The sequence below is a fragment of the Rhinolophus sinicus genome, chromosome 3 (assembly GCF_057876585.1).
Source record: "Rhinolophus sinicus isolate RSI-liver-muscle chromosome 3, RSI-T2T, whole genome shotgun sequence".
NCBI lineage: Eukaryota > Metazoa > Chordata > Mammalia > Chiroptera > Rhinolophidae > Rhinolophus > Rhinolophus sinicus.
The window spans coordinates 138495829-138513339 of record NC_142503.1 but is presented as its reverse complement, the minus strand read 5'-3'; the positions used below and the strand labels follow the sequence as shown (position 1 = coordinate 138513339).

Sequence of the window (17511 nt, the reverse complement as noted above, 5' to 3'; positions counted from 1 at the left end):
CTCTCAGGTTCACCCGGTCTCTCAACCGCCCCACATACTCCCTGGCAAACCCCCACATGGGGAGAGTAAGAACGCAGCTCTGTGCTCCTTCAGCTCAGATGTCACTAGAACACAGTTCAGGAGGAGATTCTGTGGCTGCACACCCAGTCCAGTGCTTTGGATCTGGGGATCTCAGCATAAATTCCAACATGGGCTGAGGAAATGGAGGGCATCCTCGGGAGAGCTGGGTTTCCCTTCTTCCTCCTGAGTTAAAGCAACCAAGAGGTCTCTTCTCTGCAGCCAGATGGTGCCCGTCAGCTTTCAGGACAGCTCCCACTCCGACAGCGACTCTGCCCATGGCATTTACCCAGGCCAGGCCCTGCTATTAGGGCTCAAGAGAAACCCTATCTCAGAACTGACTGGCTCCACGCTAGCAATAGGGGCTGTGCTGGGCTCTAAAGCCCCTGAATCCACTCTACCAAGCCGGCAAGGGAAGGGGCCCATGTCAGTTATGGGTGTTCAACTAAACTGAGGCCCTCAAAGAGGCTCTCTGGAGACCAGCCTGGTCTCCTAGGGCAGAGGGACTTACAGTATGACAGGTGAGAGGTGGGCTTCCTGTGGGGAGAACAAAAGCAAAGGGGGGAGAACTCTGCAGAAGAGATGTGGGAGCCGTGAAAACTCAGGGGTCTGCCCAGAGGCTTCGAGCCACCTCTGCCTGATACACATTCCCCTCCACCCCACCCTCCCTGAGCTGTTTCATTTCCTTTCAGAAAACTTTGTTTTGGTTTGATATTTGCCTCTAGGCCTCTGGGAGAATTTTCTGAGCTTTGTTTCTCTTCTTGTTTCTAGGATACCTGAGCTGCTCCCAGATCAACAAGCTCAGTAGGAACAAGAGAGTGGGGGTGGGGGGTGGGGTGGGGTTAGGCTCACCAGATAGGAATAGAGGGAAGGAGGGAGGTACAGGGCCTGCTTGGCTCACACAGACTTTGGTGGCCCCCAGATACTCCAGAGGCACATCAGGGAGCTCTCACACAAAGCAAAAACAAAGACAGCCGGAAAGGGACCATTGGCAAAGACAGAACGTCAAGTTCTAGGAAATCAAAAGGTTAGGGAGCAGATCGGGGCACTGCCCAGGGCTGGCCCAAACAAGCACATTGAGGAAATCTACCAGAGGTGCCAGCAAGGAAGCTTCCATCCAACACCTGCAAGCAGAATGACTTGCAGGCACATGAGCCAGGCTGCGACCTGCCCGTAAACAGAAGCACACGCCCTTAGAGGCGCCAGGCCTGGGGTCCGGGGCATGTAGGGAAGAGAGGGGGCGCAGGGCTCCCCCATCCCGGGGCAGGGACACAGGGCTCAGCATGCACTAGGCAGCAGCCCGGGCCTTTCCTAGCCAGCCCCAGCCCCACCTCCAACAAGAAGGAACCTGGCTTTCCCAGGCAGAGGCAAGCACGAGTGGAATTCCCCTGAAGCAGGCTGAGCAGAGCGTCCAGCAGCAGAAGCCATTCATCAACTTGCTTCTGGGGTGGGAGGTGGGAGGAGGCCAGCTCAGCCTCTGCAGGGTAAAGCCAGTGCAGCGCCCACAGCGTCCCCACCACACATCAAATGCCACAGGGCCACTCAAAAGAGACACTGACCCCAGAATCCCAAGGCAGAGTCTCCCTGGCATAGACTGAGATGTCCATAATTTGGGCTCTTCTCATTCCAATGGCAGGTAGACAGCTTAGGGGGAAAGCAGCTTTTCATAATAACTAGAAAGTCTGGTGTTCCCAGACTTTCTAGTTATTATTTAAAAGTAAGAGCTCCGCAGTCAGACCACTTGAGCTGAAACCCAGTGCAGACACCAGCTGTGTGATCTAGCTGTGCGCAAACTGCTTCACCTCTTTGAATTTTAGTTTCTAAAATATAGGATGATAATATTATCAACCTCACAGGGTTGCTCTGAGTATTAAATAATTCCTGCAAAATGCAAAAGTGCCCGGCACAGAATAAATTCTTGATAAGATAGCTTTTTTGATGAGATGATAAAACTAAGAAAATCATACGTCAGATACAAAACCGACATGAGCTGCTGTGGAACTCAGACTGGGGAACTCGGGTATTCCCAGGCCGAGGGTGGGGGAAGAGTGGCAGAGCAGTGGCCTCCCATCTTCACGTTCCTGTGCCCAGCAGCAAGGAACAGAGGATGACAGAGAACCAGAGGCAGCCGGGGCCCCAAGCCTCCAAAGGAAACACGTCTGCAGACGCCTAAAGAAACCTACTGCCATGGCGCTAACATCTCTCAAAGTGAGTAGACAAATGTTCAGAGCAGCCAAAGAAGTGGAAACAGATCAAATATATGGTGATGGAAGGAGAACTGACTCTGGGTGGTGAACACACAATGGGATTTATAGATGATGTAATACAGAATTGTACACCCTCAACCTATGTAATTTTCCTAACAATTGTCACCCCAATAAATTAAAAAAAAAAAAGAAGTGGAAACAACCCAAATGGCCATCAACTAATGAATACATAAAATGCGGGGTATCCAAACAATCAAATGCTATTCAACCATAAAAAGGAATGAAGCTGATACCTGCTACATGTATGAACCTTGAAATCATTACGCTAAATACGAAAACAGCCAGTCACAAAAGGCCAAATATTGTATGATTCCACTTATAAGACATGTCCAAAATAGGCAAATCTATAGAGACAGAATATAGATTAGTAGTTGCCTAAAGCTGCAGACCTTGGGCAGAAATGGGTATGGGGTTTCTTTTTAGGGTAATGAAAATGTTCTCAAATTGATTGTGATGGCTGCACTACTCTGTGGATATACTGAAAACTATTGAATTGCGCATTTTAAATAGGCAACCTGCGTGGGATGCGAATTACATCTCAATAAAGCTGTTTTTAAAAATAACTAGAAGGTAGGTGCTGGGAGCTGCATATAATATAAAGTGTCAATGAATATGCGTGGATGGGAGTGGCTAGCCACAAAGCCAGAGCCTGTACCTGGCCTTGACACCAAAACATTCATCTAGATGTATCTCCCAGAAGATACCAGAAAACTGCTGCCCACCCCAACTGGTTTAGCATGGCTATAAACTCTCGTGCAATAAGACCTCTTCCAAGGCACTTACCCAGCTGGGTAGGCAACTAAACCGGATCGGGGGTCACAGGCAAGACCTCTCCCTCCAGACACAGTTATTCCGAGCACCTTCTCCAAGGTCACCTGTTAGAGCAAGACAGAGAAGTGGCATGTTATGGACAGAGTGGGGTTGGGAAGGAGATGCTGAAGGTTCTCGGGACCATCCTGCAGTGCTGACCGCTCTCCTGATGCTCTGTCTGCAGGAGAACGGGCTACTGACTTTTCCAGGTTCTCTTCCGGCCACAGGCCCCTTGATCACACGGGAAAAGCCAGTGGGCATCGCCGGCTTTCAAGCGGCCTCAATCTGCTGGTACCATGGGAAAGAAAATGAAGGGGTGAAAGCTCTGCTCATGACCACAGAGGAAAAAGCACTCCCCCCACCCAGGAAGGCTCTGTTTACAAGATAAAGCTTTGAGTCCCCAGACTGGGGCTCTTGGGTCGATGACTCTCAGGGCAGGTCACTGATCTTCGTGCCTTGGCAGGCATGAAAGAAAGGCCACTCTGATCTCCCAAACGCCAGAAGAATGTTAGGTATCAATTAGGTGACTAATAATATCCCTGATCTTTGCATTCCATCACGTTCTTCCCCTCCATCAGAGGACTCCACCCGGCCCCACGCCCCCCATATGTCTGCCAGTTCATACAGACTGCAAGCCTAGGAGGCAGCAACATGGCTTAATGCTGTGTTTTGCAAAGCACAGATGCTCAGAGGACTCTAATTATTATTATCAAGCCACAACTCCCACAGAGATGAAAAGGAAACATGTGTAAAGTGCTCAGAGATCCTGAGAGGACACGGCCACACAAGATATTCGCCATCACTCTCATCATCACTAGGGTTACACTCCCCCACCCCCCCACCGTCTGCAGCCCCCCGGGGCGCACATTAGTTTACTGGTCTTTCTGCCAGATGATGCCATGTGAGAGTCAGACTGCTCTGTAACTTCCTGCTTGTCACTCAGCCTCATTCTCTGCTACAGACGTCTTGTTCGTCACTCCAGGTCCAGTCTCCTCTAATACTGTCTGGACTCCCTGCACTGGCCCTCTTCTGGGATGTCCTTGGTCTTCGCTGGCTCAGAGCAAGGGGCTTCTGAATTCAGAATGGCCATGTAAACAGGCCAGACCGCACTCTGCTAAGAGTCTCAGAGGTCCTAGGAGGGCGCCGTGGACCAGAAACACTTCATGGGTGTTCATGCCTGTGGCAGGCTGGTCTACGCCTAGTCCAGGCCAGCTTCTAGAGCGGGGAAGCCCAGAATCAATTAGGGTAGTTTTAGGATCACTCCTTCTCTCTTAGTGTCCCAGCTGGAGAATTCAAAGTGCTCCTAGAGGGCCTGTTTAAATTCTTATCTCCAAGGACCATTTTAGTTTGAATTAGGTTGGAAAGAAATGCCCTCTGGTTGCCAAAGACCAAAATAAGTCTCCTGGAACACAGTGAAAATCTATTTCCCAGAAAGGTCCCCAAGAGTTTTCTGAGCTTCTTGGGGATGTGGACCGGCAATTCTCGGTCTACACGCAGAGAAGCACTTTAGCTCCAGGGAACCACACCAACCCAGAGCCACTTGGCAAGCACCAAACTTGCCAGTAACCCTCGAGCCCATCTGAGGCACAAAACCTAGTGTGGAATAAACTAACTTTAGTCTACTCAATACGTTCTTTTTTTTTTGTTAGTTAATTGTTTATTTATCAAGAGAAACTATTCCTTAGCCCAAATACTCATGTTTCATAGCTCAGGAACACAGGTCAGTGACAAACTTCCATGGGAATCAACCCAAAGAAATGCTTTACACTCTGAAATTACACTTGAATTACACTCTGAAGGGTACCAGCCTTCCTTGTCTCCTCAAAATCATGGAATCATAATTTCTGTAGAAATCTGCATATGCCTTCTTCCTTGGGTCACCCACAGCAAACTTCTAGAAAGCTGCAGGCCCCAGGGATACAACAATCGCTCCAACAATATGAAATTGCAGGTGCTTGGCCAGAAGGCCACGCATCTGAGGTTTTGTCAAAGCACTGGGAGGCATGGTAGTTATATTCTCCTTAATACCAACGTCCTTCCTGATGGAGACATGGACCCTCAATACATTCTCGATAGGGTGCGTTAAATGATGCCTCCTTCTACTCTTTTTCTCAGCTTAATGACCCCCCTGGCACCCAGTCACGAGGCACTGGCAGGAGAGCACAAAATAACGGGGAAGTATGAGGGACACTCAGTTCAAAGCACCACTCTATCCTGGCACCCGGCCTCTGGCTGTCCCAGGGGGAAGGGAGCTCAGGAATATTCCTGCCGCACCAACTGCCCACGGCAGAGCAGAGTCTGAGGCCACATTAGCCACACAGACGGAAAAGGTCACAAAATCAAGTGCAGTGAGCTAAAAGGTTCCTCCACTCCTCTTCTCTTCAAGCTAATCTGATGTCGGACAAATCCTTCGGATTCAAACGTGCACTAATCCCTCCCTTTGCTTCAGCTTTGGTCTCAAAGAATTAAAGACTGGCCTATGGATTCCCAGCTTGCCTTCCCTCTGACAGGAATCTGGGTGGGTGTTTTGTGGGTAGGTGATCCAGCTGTATGGAGAATTAATTCTGAAACCAGCCTGGACTTTTCAACAGCAGCGTAAAGCAGGAAGGAGAAATGAGTTACCTCAGGCCCTAAAGACATTGGTTTGTACACCTGAAACTAAAAAAAAAAAAAATTGAGTGAAAATAAGGTATATATCTAAGGTATTTTAAACATGGGGAGGGGTGGAGGGCAGGCCAGTGTTTATCAAACGTTTTTGACCACGACCCACAGTAAGAGACACATCGTATATCATGCCCCAGTCTGTACCACACATGTATTTGTGTGCATGCGCATAAAACTGAAATAAAAGTATCACAAAACAATATGTACTCTTATTGCACGTAGTAATGTATATAATTGTAATGTGATACTCTATTTTTATTGTATTCTAGTTCATTAAATAATAATTCTGGTCATGGCCCACTTTATTGCTTTCATGACCTACAAAGCGGCTGGAAGCTACAGTTGGAGAAACCCTAGTACAGAACATCTTTCTCCAGCGGCCTGGGTTTCAGGCTCCACTCTCTGGCACCTTTGCATTCCCCAGTCACTTTCCTCCTAGGACTCTCAGCAGTGTGCAGACATCCGGGCTAGGAAACCCCACAGGCAGGAGTTTGCCTACGCTCAAAATTTGGCTTCTTTTCAAAGGATTTATGGTTTTTGGCTTTTTCTGGCTTTCTCAGCAGCTATCCAAGGAAAAAACGGCAGTTTCCTTTGGCTCTGTGGAGAGGGAAGAGGAGGGGAAAACATTCAGGGGCATCAGCTGGTTTTTATTTTATGTTCTAACTCAAACCAGCTTCCTGTTTGCAGGGAGGTTTTGGGCTGAGCTCCACTTTCAAAGGATCTGAGAGTTCAGAGCTCCTGCAGGGCCTCCAACATCCAGGATTATTTTGAAGGCTCTGGAACGATGGACTTTATAAACTGACTCTCTCCCTTTCATAACGTTCTCCATATCCTCTTTCCAAAAACATTGTATGGTTTCCATCTACCCTAGAAAATGGAGACAAACCGGGACCGTCCCTGTAAACACACCACAGGCTAAATGCACCCCAAGCTCCAGCGGTGGTGTGCTGGAGCCGGTTTGCACTGGCTCGTGAGAGCTGACACTGGGCACAGCTTTTCCCACCTCGACATTCAATGGCAGCACGGTGGTAGCTTGAAATCACCAAGGTGGCAGTACTTACACCATGGCAATCGGCAAGCACTACAAATCAGGGTCCTTTTTTTTCCCCTCAGACAGCCTGTAAACATTTACCAAGACGCCACTTAGTTCAAGCCACTATTATTTCTCCCTTGGACTGTGGCTGTAATTCTGTGTTCTCTCTGCTTTAGGCCTTGCCCCCTAGAGTCTTTCTCCAACTTGACAGGCCAGTAGTTGTTTTAAAATATACATGAAATCAATCATTACTCTGCTCAAAACCCTCAATGACTTCCCACCCTTAAGTTCAAATCCAGATATTTCACCCTGTTTATAAGGCCTTAAATCATCTGGCCTCTGGCTACCTATCTGACCTCCTTTTCTCCGCTGTCCCTTCTCACTTACCCCACCCCAACCACCCAGGCTGCCTCGAGCACCTGGAGAGGATTCTAGCCTCAGGTCCTTTGCATCTGCTATTCCTTGGACGAAAATGCTCTTACCTCAGCTATTCACACAGCTGAATGACTGAGGTCTTCATGAAAAGGTCTCCTCAGAGAAGCCTTTCCAGGCTTGCTTTTCTGCTCTTCCTCTAGACCCACCTCACCCTGCTTTATTTTTCTTCACAGCACTTAAAAAGTCAGGTAGTGTGTCCTGACAGTGATTATATCTCTGTCCACGTACTTATGACCTGTCTTCTCCATCAGAAGACAAGCTCCTTAAGGGCAAGATCTACATTGTTATCCCTCGCTGATGTATCCTTAGCACTTTAAATAGTGCCAGGCACACAATAGGCACTTGATAAATATCTGATGAATAAATGAATGCACGGCAGAGGCTTCAGAAACAGTGAAAGAGCCGACATGAGAAGCCCAGGAAAACTGGGCTGTTTCAGGCCAGTACAGTTGCTCTCCACAAAGTACCTAAAACTGGTTGTTGCAGAAAGACCACATCCAGATGAGCACAAGCGGCAACAAAGGGAGCTTCATGGAACAGGTAACATTTTGTTTCTGAAGCTGATGGTGGACACATAATTGTTCACGCTAATATTCCATATGTCTTTATTCTATGTCTTAAATACTGCACAGTAAATACTAAAAGAAGAGACAGGCTGGAACTAGAATAGAATAATATTGAATGTCAACTATAATTACAATATATACATATAGTCATGGGATGTAAAGTACAGCACGGGGAATATAGTCAATGGAATTGTAACAACAATGTATGGAGTCATGTGGGGTTATCACTTTGTGAGGGGTATAAATGTCTAATCGTTATGTTGTCTTGTACACCTGAAACTATTAATAAAAAAGGGAGAGAGCAAGAGAAAAGCTTTGGCCCAGGATGTAGTGTGGGGCTTGGTACCTCACGAGCAATATCCTCCTGCCATTCACATCCCTCAGTTCTTTCTTTATCCTCAAGCCATTTCATTGACACTCACTGACCCAGCAACGTGGGGGGGAAAAGTACGAAGAACTAAATATGTGTTTTTATTTGATTTCGTTTTCTCACTTAAGTGCTTATAAGGCTGCACATTTTTATGATGCTCTGACCTGCCACTCCCAGTGGAAGCTTTCAAGGACGGTGCTACTCCTTCTTCTGACTGCTCAGCATGGCAGCAAGTGGTGAGGTGGGGCTCCCTCAGCCTGCATCCCTGAGGAACTCTGATCATCAGAACCCCAGTGCTGACCCACACTGAACATAAGCATGAACAAGAAATAAACTGGGGCGGCCGGATGGCTCAGTTGGTTAGAGTGCAGTCTCTGGGCAACAGGGTTGCCGGTTCGATTCCCACATGGGTCAGTGAGCTGCGCCCTCCACAACTAGATTGAAGGACAATGAGTTGGAGCTGATGGGCCCTGGAGAAACACTGTTCCCCAATAAAATTTAAAAAAAAAGAAAAAAGAAATAAACTATCTGTTAAGTCAGGGAGATTTTGAGGTGATTTGTTACCACAGCATGACCCAGCCCAGCGATTTTCAGTGTTTGGCCTATTACAGTCTTTAGTTTCTTCTCTTGGTACACTCTTAGAAATTATCAAGGACCCCGAAGAGCTGTTGTTCATACAAGTTATATCTATCAATATTTACTATATGAGAAATTATCATGGAAATATTTAAATATATTTGTTAATTCATTTAAAAATAACAATAAACCCCATTATATGTTAACATAACACTTTTACACTTTTTTAAAAAATAACTTTTCCAAAAAAAAATTTAGTGAAAAGAGTGACGTTGTTTTATGTGTTTGCAAATCTCTTTCATGTCTGGCTCAACAGAAAACAGCTGAATTTTCATATCTGCATCTGCCCTCAAGCTGTTGTGATATGTTACTCTAGTTGAAGATGAATACAATCTGGCCTCATTTGGATACGCAATTGGAAAGGGAAAATCCATAGGTCCCCTAAAAGGTTTTTGGGATGCAGGGGATTCTCAGACCATACTTTGAGAACCAATGACCTAGCCCCTCCTGAATACTACAGCATCTTTCCACTTAAGGAAGCAAGCCCACTCGTATGAGAGTTCTGGCCTCAAGCATCATGTGAGAAAACAGAGGCAGGGAAGAGGCCCTATGGGAAAATAGTTATCCTCAAAGTCTGGGATGAGGCCCAGGAAATTCAGCTCGAAACCCTCATGACCCAAATGCCAATGAAACATAGCCCAAAAGACACACTAGCTCAGATAACTGATTAGGGCCAGTGACTTGGGACACAACTGCTGTAGGTAGCTAGCACCCCAATACCCTGTTTCCCTGAAAATAAGACCCAGCCGGACAATCAGCTCTAACGCGTCTTTTGGAGCAAAAATTAACATAAGACCCGGTCTTCTTTTACTATAATATAAGACCGGATCTTTATAATATAATAATATAATATAACATAACATAATATAATATAATACAATAAATATAATATAATACCGGGTCTTATATTAATGTTGGCTCCAAAAGACGCATGAGAGCTGACTGTCCGGCTCGGTCTCATTTCCAGGGAAACACGGTACATCCGCAGTTCTAGGAATACTGCTTCATGTAGACGTGCACTAAGAAGCAAGCACTCACATTGTACTTTACGGTGACCTCCTCTACATCTGAAACACAGCCTAAACGCAGGAAGAATAATCAAGTTGTGACCCAGCCTTTGCTTTGGCAGGTGGAGAGTGATGAGACAGAGGAAAGCCTATACCAACCTGAAAGAAGGTGTCATCTTTCCCTGGAAGCAAGGCTGCAGGAGGGCAGAATTACGACAGGTATACTGCAAAGGAGGGCTTGAATACCCACCACTCCCAGCATGCACTAGTCAGGGCAGTATTGTATCCTCTTGAGAGAAAGAAGGAAAGCAAAATTATCCCTCACTATAATGAGATAAAGGGATAACTTCATAATAGCCTATTCCCAAGAGAGAGAAAGTAAGAATAAAGCCAACTGTTTAAGTGCTCTTCTGGCTCTCATTAAAGGAGATGGAAAAAACAGGTGGCTCAGAGGCAATAGATAGTACTACTCATTCACACTAAAGAGAACAGTATTTTCCAAATGCAGATTGCAGCCTATTAATGAGACCTGAAATTGATTTAGTGGGTAATGAGTAAACAGAACAAAAACAGATCTTATGACATGTAGTCAAGATAAGTATTGATCATGAAACTTCGGGAGTGTGTGTGTGTGTGTGTGTGTGTCTGTGTGTACTGGGTCACAATGTAACATGTATTTCTTAATGCAGGTTGTTCTAAAAAAAAGTTTAATAGCCACTGGGAGGCTGTGGGGGATCCTAAGGTAAAGAATGTAGACTCTACCCTCTACACTCAACATCTATCAGGGAAGATGAACCACGTACTACAAAGCAGTCCGGTACGTGACGAGGGTCATGAGAAAGATACAGAGTGTTCAAAGAGGAGGAAGAGAGATGCTTTCTGAACAGGACCAGGAAAGGGAAACAACAAAGCTTTCTTGGAGGGTGAGATGGTATTTGGCCTGGGCCTCACAGTGAGGATAGGATTTTGACAGGAAGACACAGAGAGAAAAGGAATTCTCAGTAGAAGAAGCTGTATGACCAAAAGTTTGGCAGGAGGAAATAACAAAGCAGGTGAGCAACGATGAAAGCAAAGATGGTGTAGGAGATTAAGTCAGGAGAGGCATTGAATGCCAAACGAAGTGGGGGTCCTCTGTAGGCCTGGGAAGCCATTAGAGGGTGTTGAGCCAGGGACACAATCAAACCTGTTTTGGTGACAATGTATATAAGACATACAACACAGGCAGGGACCCCAATCAGGAGGCTGGTACAATAGTTCAGGTGAGAAGTAATGAGGATCTAGACCAGTATGAAGGTAGGAGGAATAGAAAAGAAATGATGGATTCAAAAGTGACAAAACAAATCGAACTGGCATGACTGGGCACTGTACAAACTCTGGAGGAAAAAGAGAGAAGACTCAAACTTTGAACCTCAAAGACGGAATAAGGTGGTGCCATGAAAAGAAATGGTGCCACGATCAGAGAAAGGACCTAGATTTAGACACAGGAGGAAGGATGAGCGCCAATGACGTCTGTTTCAGATGTGTTGAATCTAAGGTACTTCGGAGATATTTAGTAGGAACCACAGAATATTCAATTGAGCAATGTAAGCAAGGAATGAATGCTTGGGAGAGAGGTCAGGACTGAAAATAGGTATCTGAGGATTGTTCACGTGCAGGCGAAAACCACCCCCAAAAGTCTAACGAGACGGGAGAAGACGGAGGGAAGGGAGAGAGAGGCTGAGGATAGAACCGCGGGGAATACCTATTTTTAGAGTATGGAGAAGACGAGGTGCCAGGCATTTAGAAAGGGAGGAGCAAAACCAGGAAGCCAGTGAAGCGGAGACTTCCCGGAAGGGAGGGATAGTCAATGTAAGTGCTAAAAAGAAGAGGAGGAGGCAAGAAAAAGACTTGCCCAAGTCCAGCGCCATCTGCAACTCAGGTGGCACAGCACTGGGTTCCAAGCAATCCCAGACTCCTAACCCAAGATCCCAGGAACACTGGGCAGGGCCTTCTAAGCTTTTCTGGTGTGTGTATGTGTGTGTCTGTCTGCCTGTCTGTCTCTATCTCTCTCTCTCATCCCTAGAATGGATCAGCCCACAAGATAGAGAAGCATAAGCCAATGAAAGATTCAGTTTGTGGATCCAAGACAATGTCACCGCTCAAGAAGGGCTTCTGGCTTGCGCCCGTGGCATAAGTGGTGTGGCTTTGCTCTTCCTTTCTTAGTGTGAGGGGCTACTACGGGGAGTGTGCCATGGCAAGGGAGCAGCTGCTCCCTTGAGAGAGGAAACTAAGAGGCGAGAGCCAAAGGCTGGGGCCATCTAGGATTTAGCTGACCTCAAACTGGTAAAAGAAACCCCAACAACTGGGAGGAAGCCCATCTCTGTTTTCGTTGTCATGTTTTGTTGCCACCAGTTTCTTTCTTCCTCCTTCTCTCTTTCTCCACTTCTCAATCCCACTCAATACAAGTTATAAATACCTGAGTTGTAAGTCATTCCAGCCAAACCATGGGCTTGCTGCTGTTTCTATAAACAAGCGTGTCACAGACCTGTCCAAGGCAGAGCACTCTCCGCCTTTCCCTCCCTTCCTGCAGTTTAAGAATAACTATGCTTGTTTCTTGCCCACACACTACACTGCAATCTCACAAAGCAAATTCTCCACCAGATTCTGAGAATTACCACTTATGCAAAAGCCACAGAGGAAGCCCAAGGGCCAGCAGGCTTTGTGCAGAGACTTAGCCAGCTGGGCAGAGACCCAGGGACTGGCCTGAGGAGGAGAGTGGGGGAGGTGGGTGTCATGCCCAAGTTCACTCACTCCTGCTCTTTAGAATCCAAAGTGCCATCTGGTCAGAGGCCGGAAGAGACACGGTGGCCACTCCAAGACTGTGGAACAGACCTGGCCTCTGGTCTCTGCTCCTGGTCTCCACCCTGTCTGACTGATTTACAGTTCTGTTGTCTATACCTTGAAAGCTCCCAGAAACAAATAACTTCCAATATGACACAAAAACCAGACTCCCTCGCGTAGAGTTCAGAATTAGCTGGAAGTGAGCCAATGCTCTGGTACAGAGATTAAAATAGCCTCAGCTTCTAAGGAAGGTAAATCTGCCACTGCCCAGGAGGAGGTGACCTTAGAGATCCTCTAGCCATAAGCCCCTGGAGACTAGAGATCAAAGGTTCCCAATCCTGGCCTGTCAATAGAATTACTCAGGGACTTAACACATGTTTTCAGATAGTAGTTCTATCCCATCCCCATCCCCTGCCTCAAAAGATTCCCAATCAACAGATACAAAAATGGGGGTCAAGAATCTCTGGTGGTTCTCATGATAAATTAGGTAGGGAACTATTAAACGAATGCATTTGCCTTTTTGTTTCCCAATTTTAGCCGTTCTTGGGACCAAGGAGAAAACAATGTTCCTAGCATTCTTACAAGAATACCCAGATCTGTGGGTACCGAAGGGGCTTGTGCAGGGAGAGGCTCGACAGCGATAACAGCTATCATTTACTGAACACGTATGCATTCTGTGCCAAGAACTGTGCTACGCACTTTACAAGATGATCTCACTGAATCCTTGACAACTTTACGAAGGACTAGTATTATCTCCATTTTATAGAGGAAGGAGCCAGCGAAGCAGTAGCGTGGAAGAACCAGGATGTAGGCCCAGGTCTGTCTGGGTCCAGAAACCAGGGAGACCTGAGGAGGGAGTGTAGGTTCTCCCAAACCACCGGAATGTTACAGTTTCTGAAAGGGCACATGGGGAAGTCACCGTGCTTTTGTGGAGTCAACAGGGACAGGTCTGAGAACCATGGTAAGAGGATGAGGGCACAGGACGAAGTAAAGGGTCAAGAGGGTCCTCTCCTGCTAGCTTTAATGTTTAAAAAAAAAATTGGCAGGCCTAATCAGTAGCTGAAATGGGTCTAAGAAATGGGTTCTGACCTCTCCGCACTGAGACGGTTACAGAGAAAGGAATGGAGGGTCTTTCAACGCCAGAGTATCCCACATGGTCAGAGCTTGCCCATGTCCAGCTGGCACCAGCACCCACAGTCAATATGGACAGCTGACACCCGTTTCCAAGGCAACTGACATTACAGTGTCAAAGCCAGATAATCTGATTTCGTATGCAGATGGGGGGCATCAGACCTCAGACCAGAGGGGTGGGAATAAGGGCCTCTAGCTAAAGCACTGATTCATAATACAACCATCAGTGTGCACGCAAGTCCAAAGAGCGGCTTTAATAACAGTGCCTGGGACAGAGCAGGCCCGTCCAGCCTCCCTTTCTCTGCATTGCTGGAAAGGTAAGGGTAGGAGAGATCTCAACTGAAGCCACCAGAATAAGAGGAACATTTTTTTCCTCCCTACAGGAAGCACAGGACCACAAAGCTTTATGAGCTAAAAGTCTGACCATCAAGAAGGATCTAATTCCTCCTTATTCACCAATTCTACATGGCTGAGTTTTCTTAATCTCTTGGTTTCCAAACTTTGTAACCAGAGAGAACACTAACTGTTTGTTCCTTATCTGAACAAAGTGTGCAAAGTGACTGTGGGTTCTGAGACAAAAAGGAGAGTGGGGAGGACTCTTGGTGCCCCTGCAATCATGCCAACTTGCGCCATGAGACTCCATGGGAAGAAAGAAGGTTTCAACTTGTTATTCTCTATAAAATGCTCCCTTCCTTTCCATTCCTAATGTCAACACCGCACTTTACGCCTTCAGCACCACATTCCAGGATACAGCCATGGCTTTCTACTCAATCTCCGTACTGCACACCCTGGCCTCCCCTCCCGCAACCCATCAGCATAATCTTTCCACGGCTCAGCTTTGATCACGTGCCTCCCCTGCTCAAAAACTCCTCCAGTGGCTCCTTACTGCCAACTAAATAAATTATATCTTAGCCTAGCATCCAAAGTTCTCTGCCAATGGGCCCTACCTACCTTACTTCTAATTCTATTTCCTACTACTCACCTATATGAATCATGTGCCTTTGTCAATCTGGATTATTCATTATACTGGAAAGGAGCTTCAGGGCTTTAGTTAATATTCTTTTCCAACCCAGAATGCCCTTCCCTTCCTGCCACCTCTGCCCGCTACAGAAATCCGACCTTTCCTTCAAGGACCAGCCTAAGTATCACATCCCTTTTGATTCTTTCTGTGATCACTCTTGCCAGAAATGATTCCTCTCTCCTTAGTAGTCTTATAGCAGCACTTAATTTGCATCCTTCACACGGCATGTGGTACTTAGTACTTTGTACAGAAGTTCTTTATGGATCTGTCTTATCTCTCCTACTAGTCCATAATCTCCTGGAAGGCAGAGGCCGTGTCTCATACAACTCCCTGTTTATAGCACAAGGCCCCGTGTTTAATATGTATTTGTGGAATCCGTTTTTAATATATCAAAAATATTTGTGAATACTCTTTGGGTCATCTTAATTAGTAAGTTCTTTAACCTCCTAGAGAATTCTCCATCTTCAGAGACAGCCCTAGAAGTTGGAGTAGGAAGCAGGATTTTGATGCCTTTCCAGGAGGAATGGGGAAGGAATAATCCTTGTGCCTTAAATGATTACAAACAAAACAGTTTTATCCCTAACTTTAGTAAATACATACATGCCTGGCTCTGCACCAATCTGACCAATTATAATTAAAGAGTAAGTCCAAAAAGGTTAGAGATAATATTTTTTTTTATAAAAGTGACATTACTGTTGTTTAAAAAGAGCTTTACCTGTACTTCATAATCATAAAGAGATATGGCTATGAATAGTTATTCTGGATGTTGAAATTTTGAATGACTTATTTTCTTCATTATGCCTCTCTATATTACTTGTGTAAAAAATCTTTTCACAAAGCACATGTACTTCAGAAAGTATCAAAAAATACTTTATCAAAGCTAACCAAGGACATACTTTTGAAGATATTAGAAATGAATTATTTTAAATTCAACAAGTGAAGGATGAATTTGTGAGAAAATATTTTGTGCTAGTGTTACTTTAAAAAAAAGTTTATTATATATTTCAGAAACATTTGTGTGTAACTGCTTTAATAAGATTTTAAAATATAAATCTTTTAGATTTAAATATGAAATACACAAGTTCAAAGTGAAGAGACTTTTTATCTTTATTTTTTTCTACTTACAAAAATAACACAAACTCGTAAAAATTTTCAAAATTATAGAAATATAGAAATGCAGGTAGTGAAGGTCCACCATCATCAACTATCCCTCCCTAAGGTAACCAATATTAATAAAAGTTTGGTATTTACAGCCCCACTTTTTTTATGTGTATGCTAAACATGTATGTTTTAACAAAAATACACATAATTAACATAAAAAACTGTGACACAGTTTGCTTTTTGTCACTTACTCTATCTTGCATACCCTTTAATGTCAGTACATAGAGATTGACGTCATTCTTTTCAGCAAGTACAGGGGACTTTATTTTATGGATGCACATCAATCCCCTACTGATGGCTACTTGGATGACTTCATAGATTTCACTACTGTGAAAAACAAACCCCACCCGAAAAATCAGTTATTTACACTTTTGTGTGGTGTGAATGTTTGCAGAGAATAACATACCAGAATGATGACTGGCAGATCAAAAGATACGAATATATATATTTTTTTCTTCTACTGGATATTACCCAATTGTCCTCTAAGAAGGTTGGATCAATGTACGTCTAAGGGTGTGAGTGTACTTATTTCCTTACATCTTCACATATATTTTCTTTAAGTAAAACTTACTTAAATAGAATACTTCACTCATCACAACATTAGAAACTTAAAACAACAGGTTATAAAATTAACACGTTTTCACACTGCCTTTAGTCTGAAAGGAAGGTCTAGGACTAGTTAGTATGAAAAATATTATTTGCTAAGCCTTCCTTTGTGGTCAATAAAGTATTGTTGATACAAGCTAGAAGATAGGTCACAAGAAAAAGCTGCACCGGGAAGATGATTAAATGTTGAAATAGAACAGGATGAACCTGCAAAAAAGGACTGCTCACTAATTGAAACTTTAAGGAATAAAATCTTGCCAGCAAATTACAAGAAAATTACTGGGTATTCTACCCTAATAATATTAGCAACCCCTTAATAACTATAAACTTATTTAGACCTTACAGTGTGTTTTCACATTCATTAAATCTCATGTAATCCTCACAACAGCCCCGGGAAGAAGCCATCAGTATTCCAATTTTACAAATGAGAGAGAAGCCAGCTTCCTCACAAGTGAGCAAGCTGTCCTCTCCCTCCCTCGCACTACACACACACACACACACACACACACACACACACACACACACACACACACACACACACACACACGCCTGGCTACTCACAGTATGGCCCAGGGAAGAGCAACAAGGGCATCGCTTGAGAAATCGGCCGAAATGCGGAGTCCCGGGGTGGACCTGAATCTGAGCCTTAGTCGCCATGACGACGACTGCCTCTCGCCCCCACCCACTAGCTCTTAGAAGCCCTGTTCACTAGCCACTTCAGGGTTTGCTGAGGGAAAGTCTGCAACAGCTGCTATGGAGGCCTCACAAGACAGACCAAAGCAGCCTGGGGAAGGAAGGACATCCTAAGGAGAAAGGACGTGTTTAGAAAAGCCAGCCGCAGGTTATGGTATCCTATGAAAACAATCACAGTTTGCAGATACTGTGCTTTCCCAAATAGAAGCTGACCAATGAGTGTCAGGGTAATGG

The 17511-nt window shown here is 45.2% G+C and overlaps 1 protein-coding gene and 1 pseudogene across 2 annotated transcripts in view; both read right to left on the bottom strand.

The window, feature by feature from the left end:
• Window positions 1-17511, bottom strand: part of MAPKBP1 (mitogen-activated protein kinase binding protein 1) — a 51547-nt gene that overhangs the window by 22998 nt on the left and 11038 nt on the right. For both annotated transcript variants that reach the window (XM_019725426.3, XM_019725427.3), the window contains exon 3: window positions 3108-3199. In XM_019725426.3, the coding sequence (XP_019580985.3) occupies window positions 3108-3199 (92 nt within the window). The remainder of the gene's footprint in view (window positions 1-3107; window positions 3200-17511) is intronic.
• On the bottom strand, window positions 4305-5761 carry LOC148758658 (cytochrome c oxidase subunit 6C pseudogene; annotated as a pseudogene).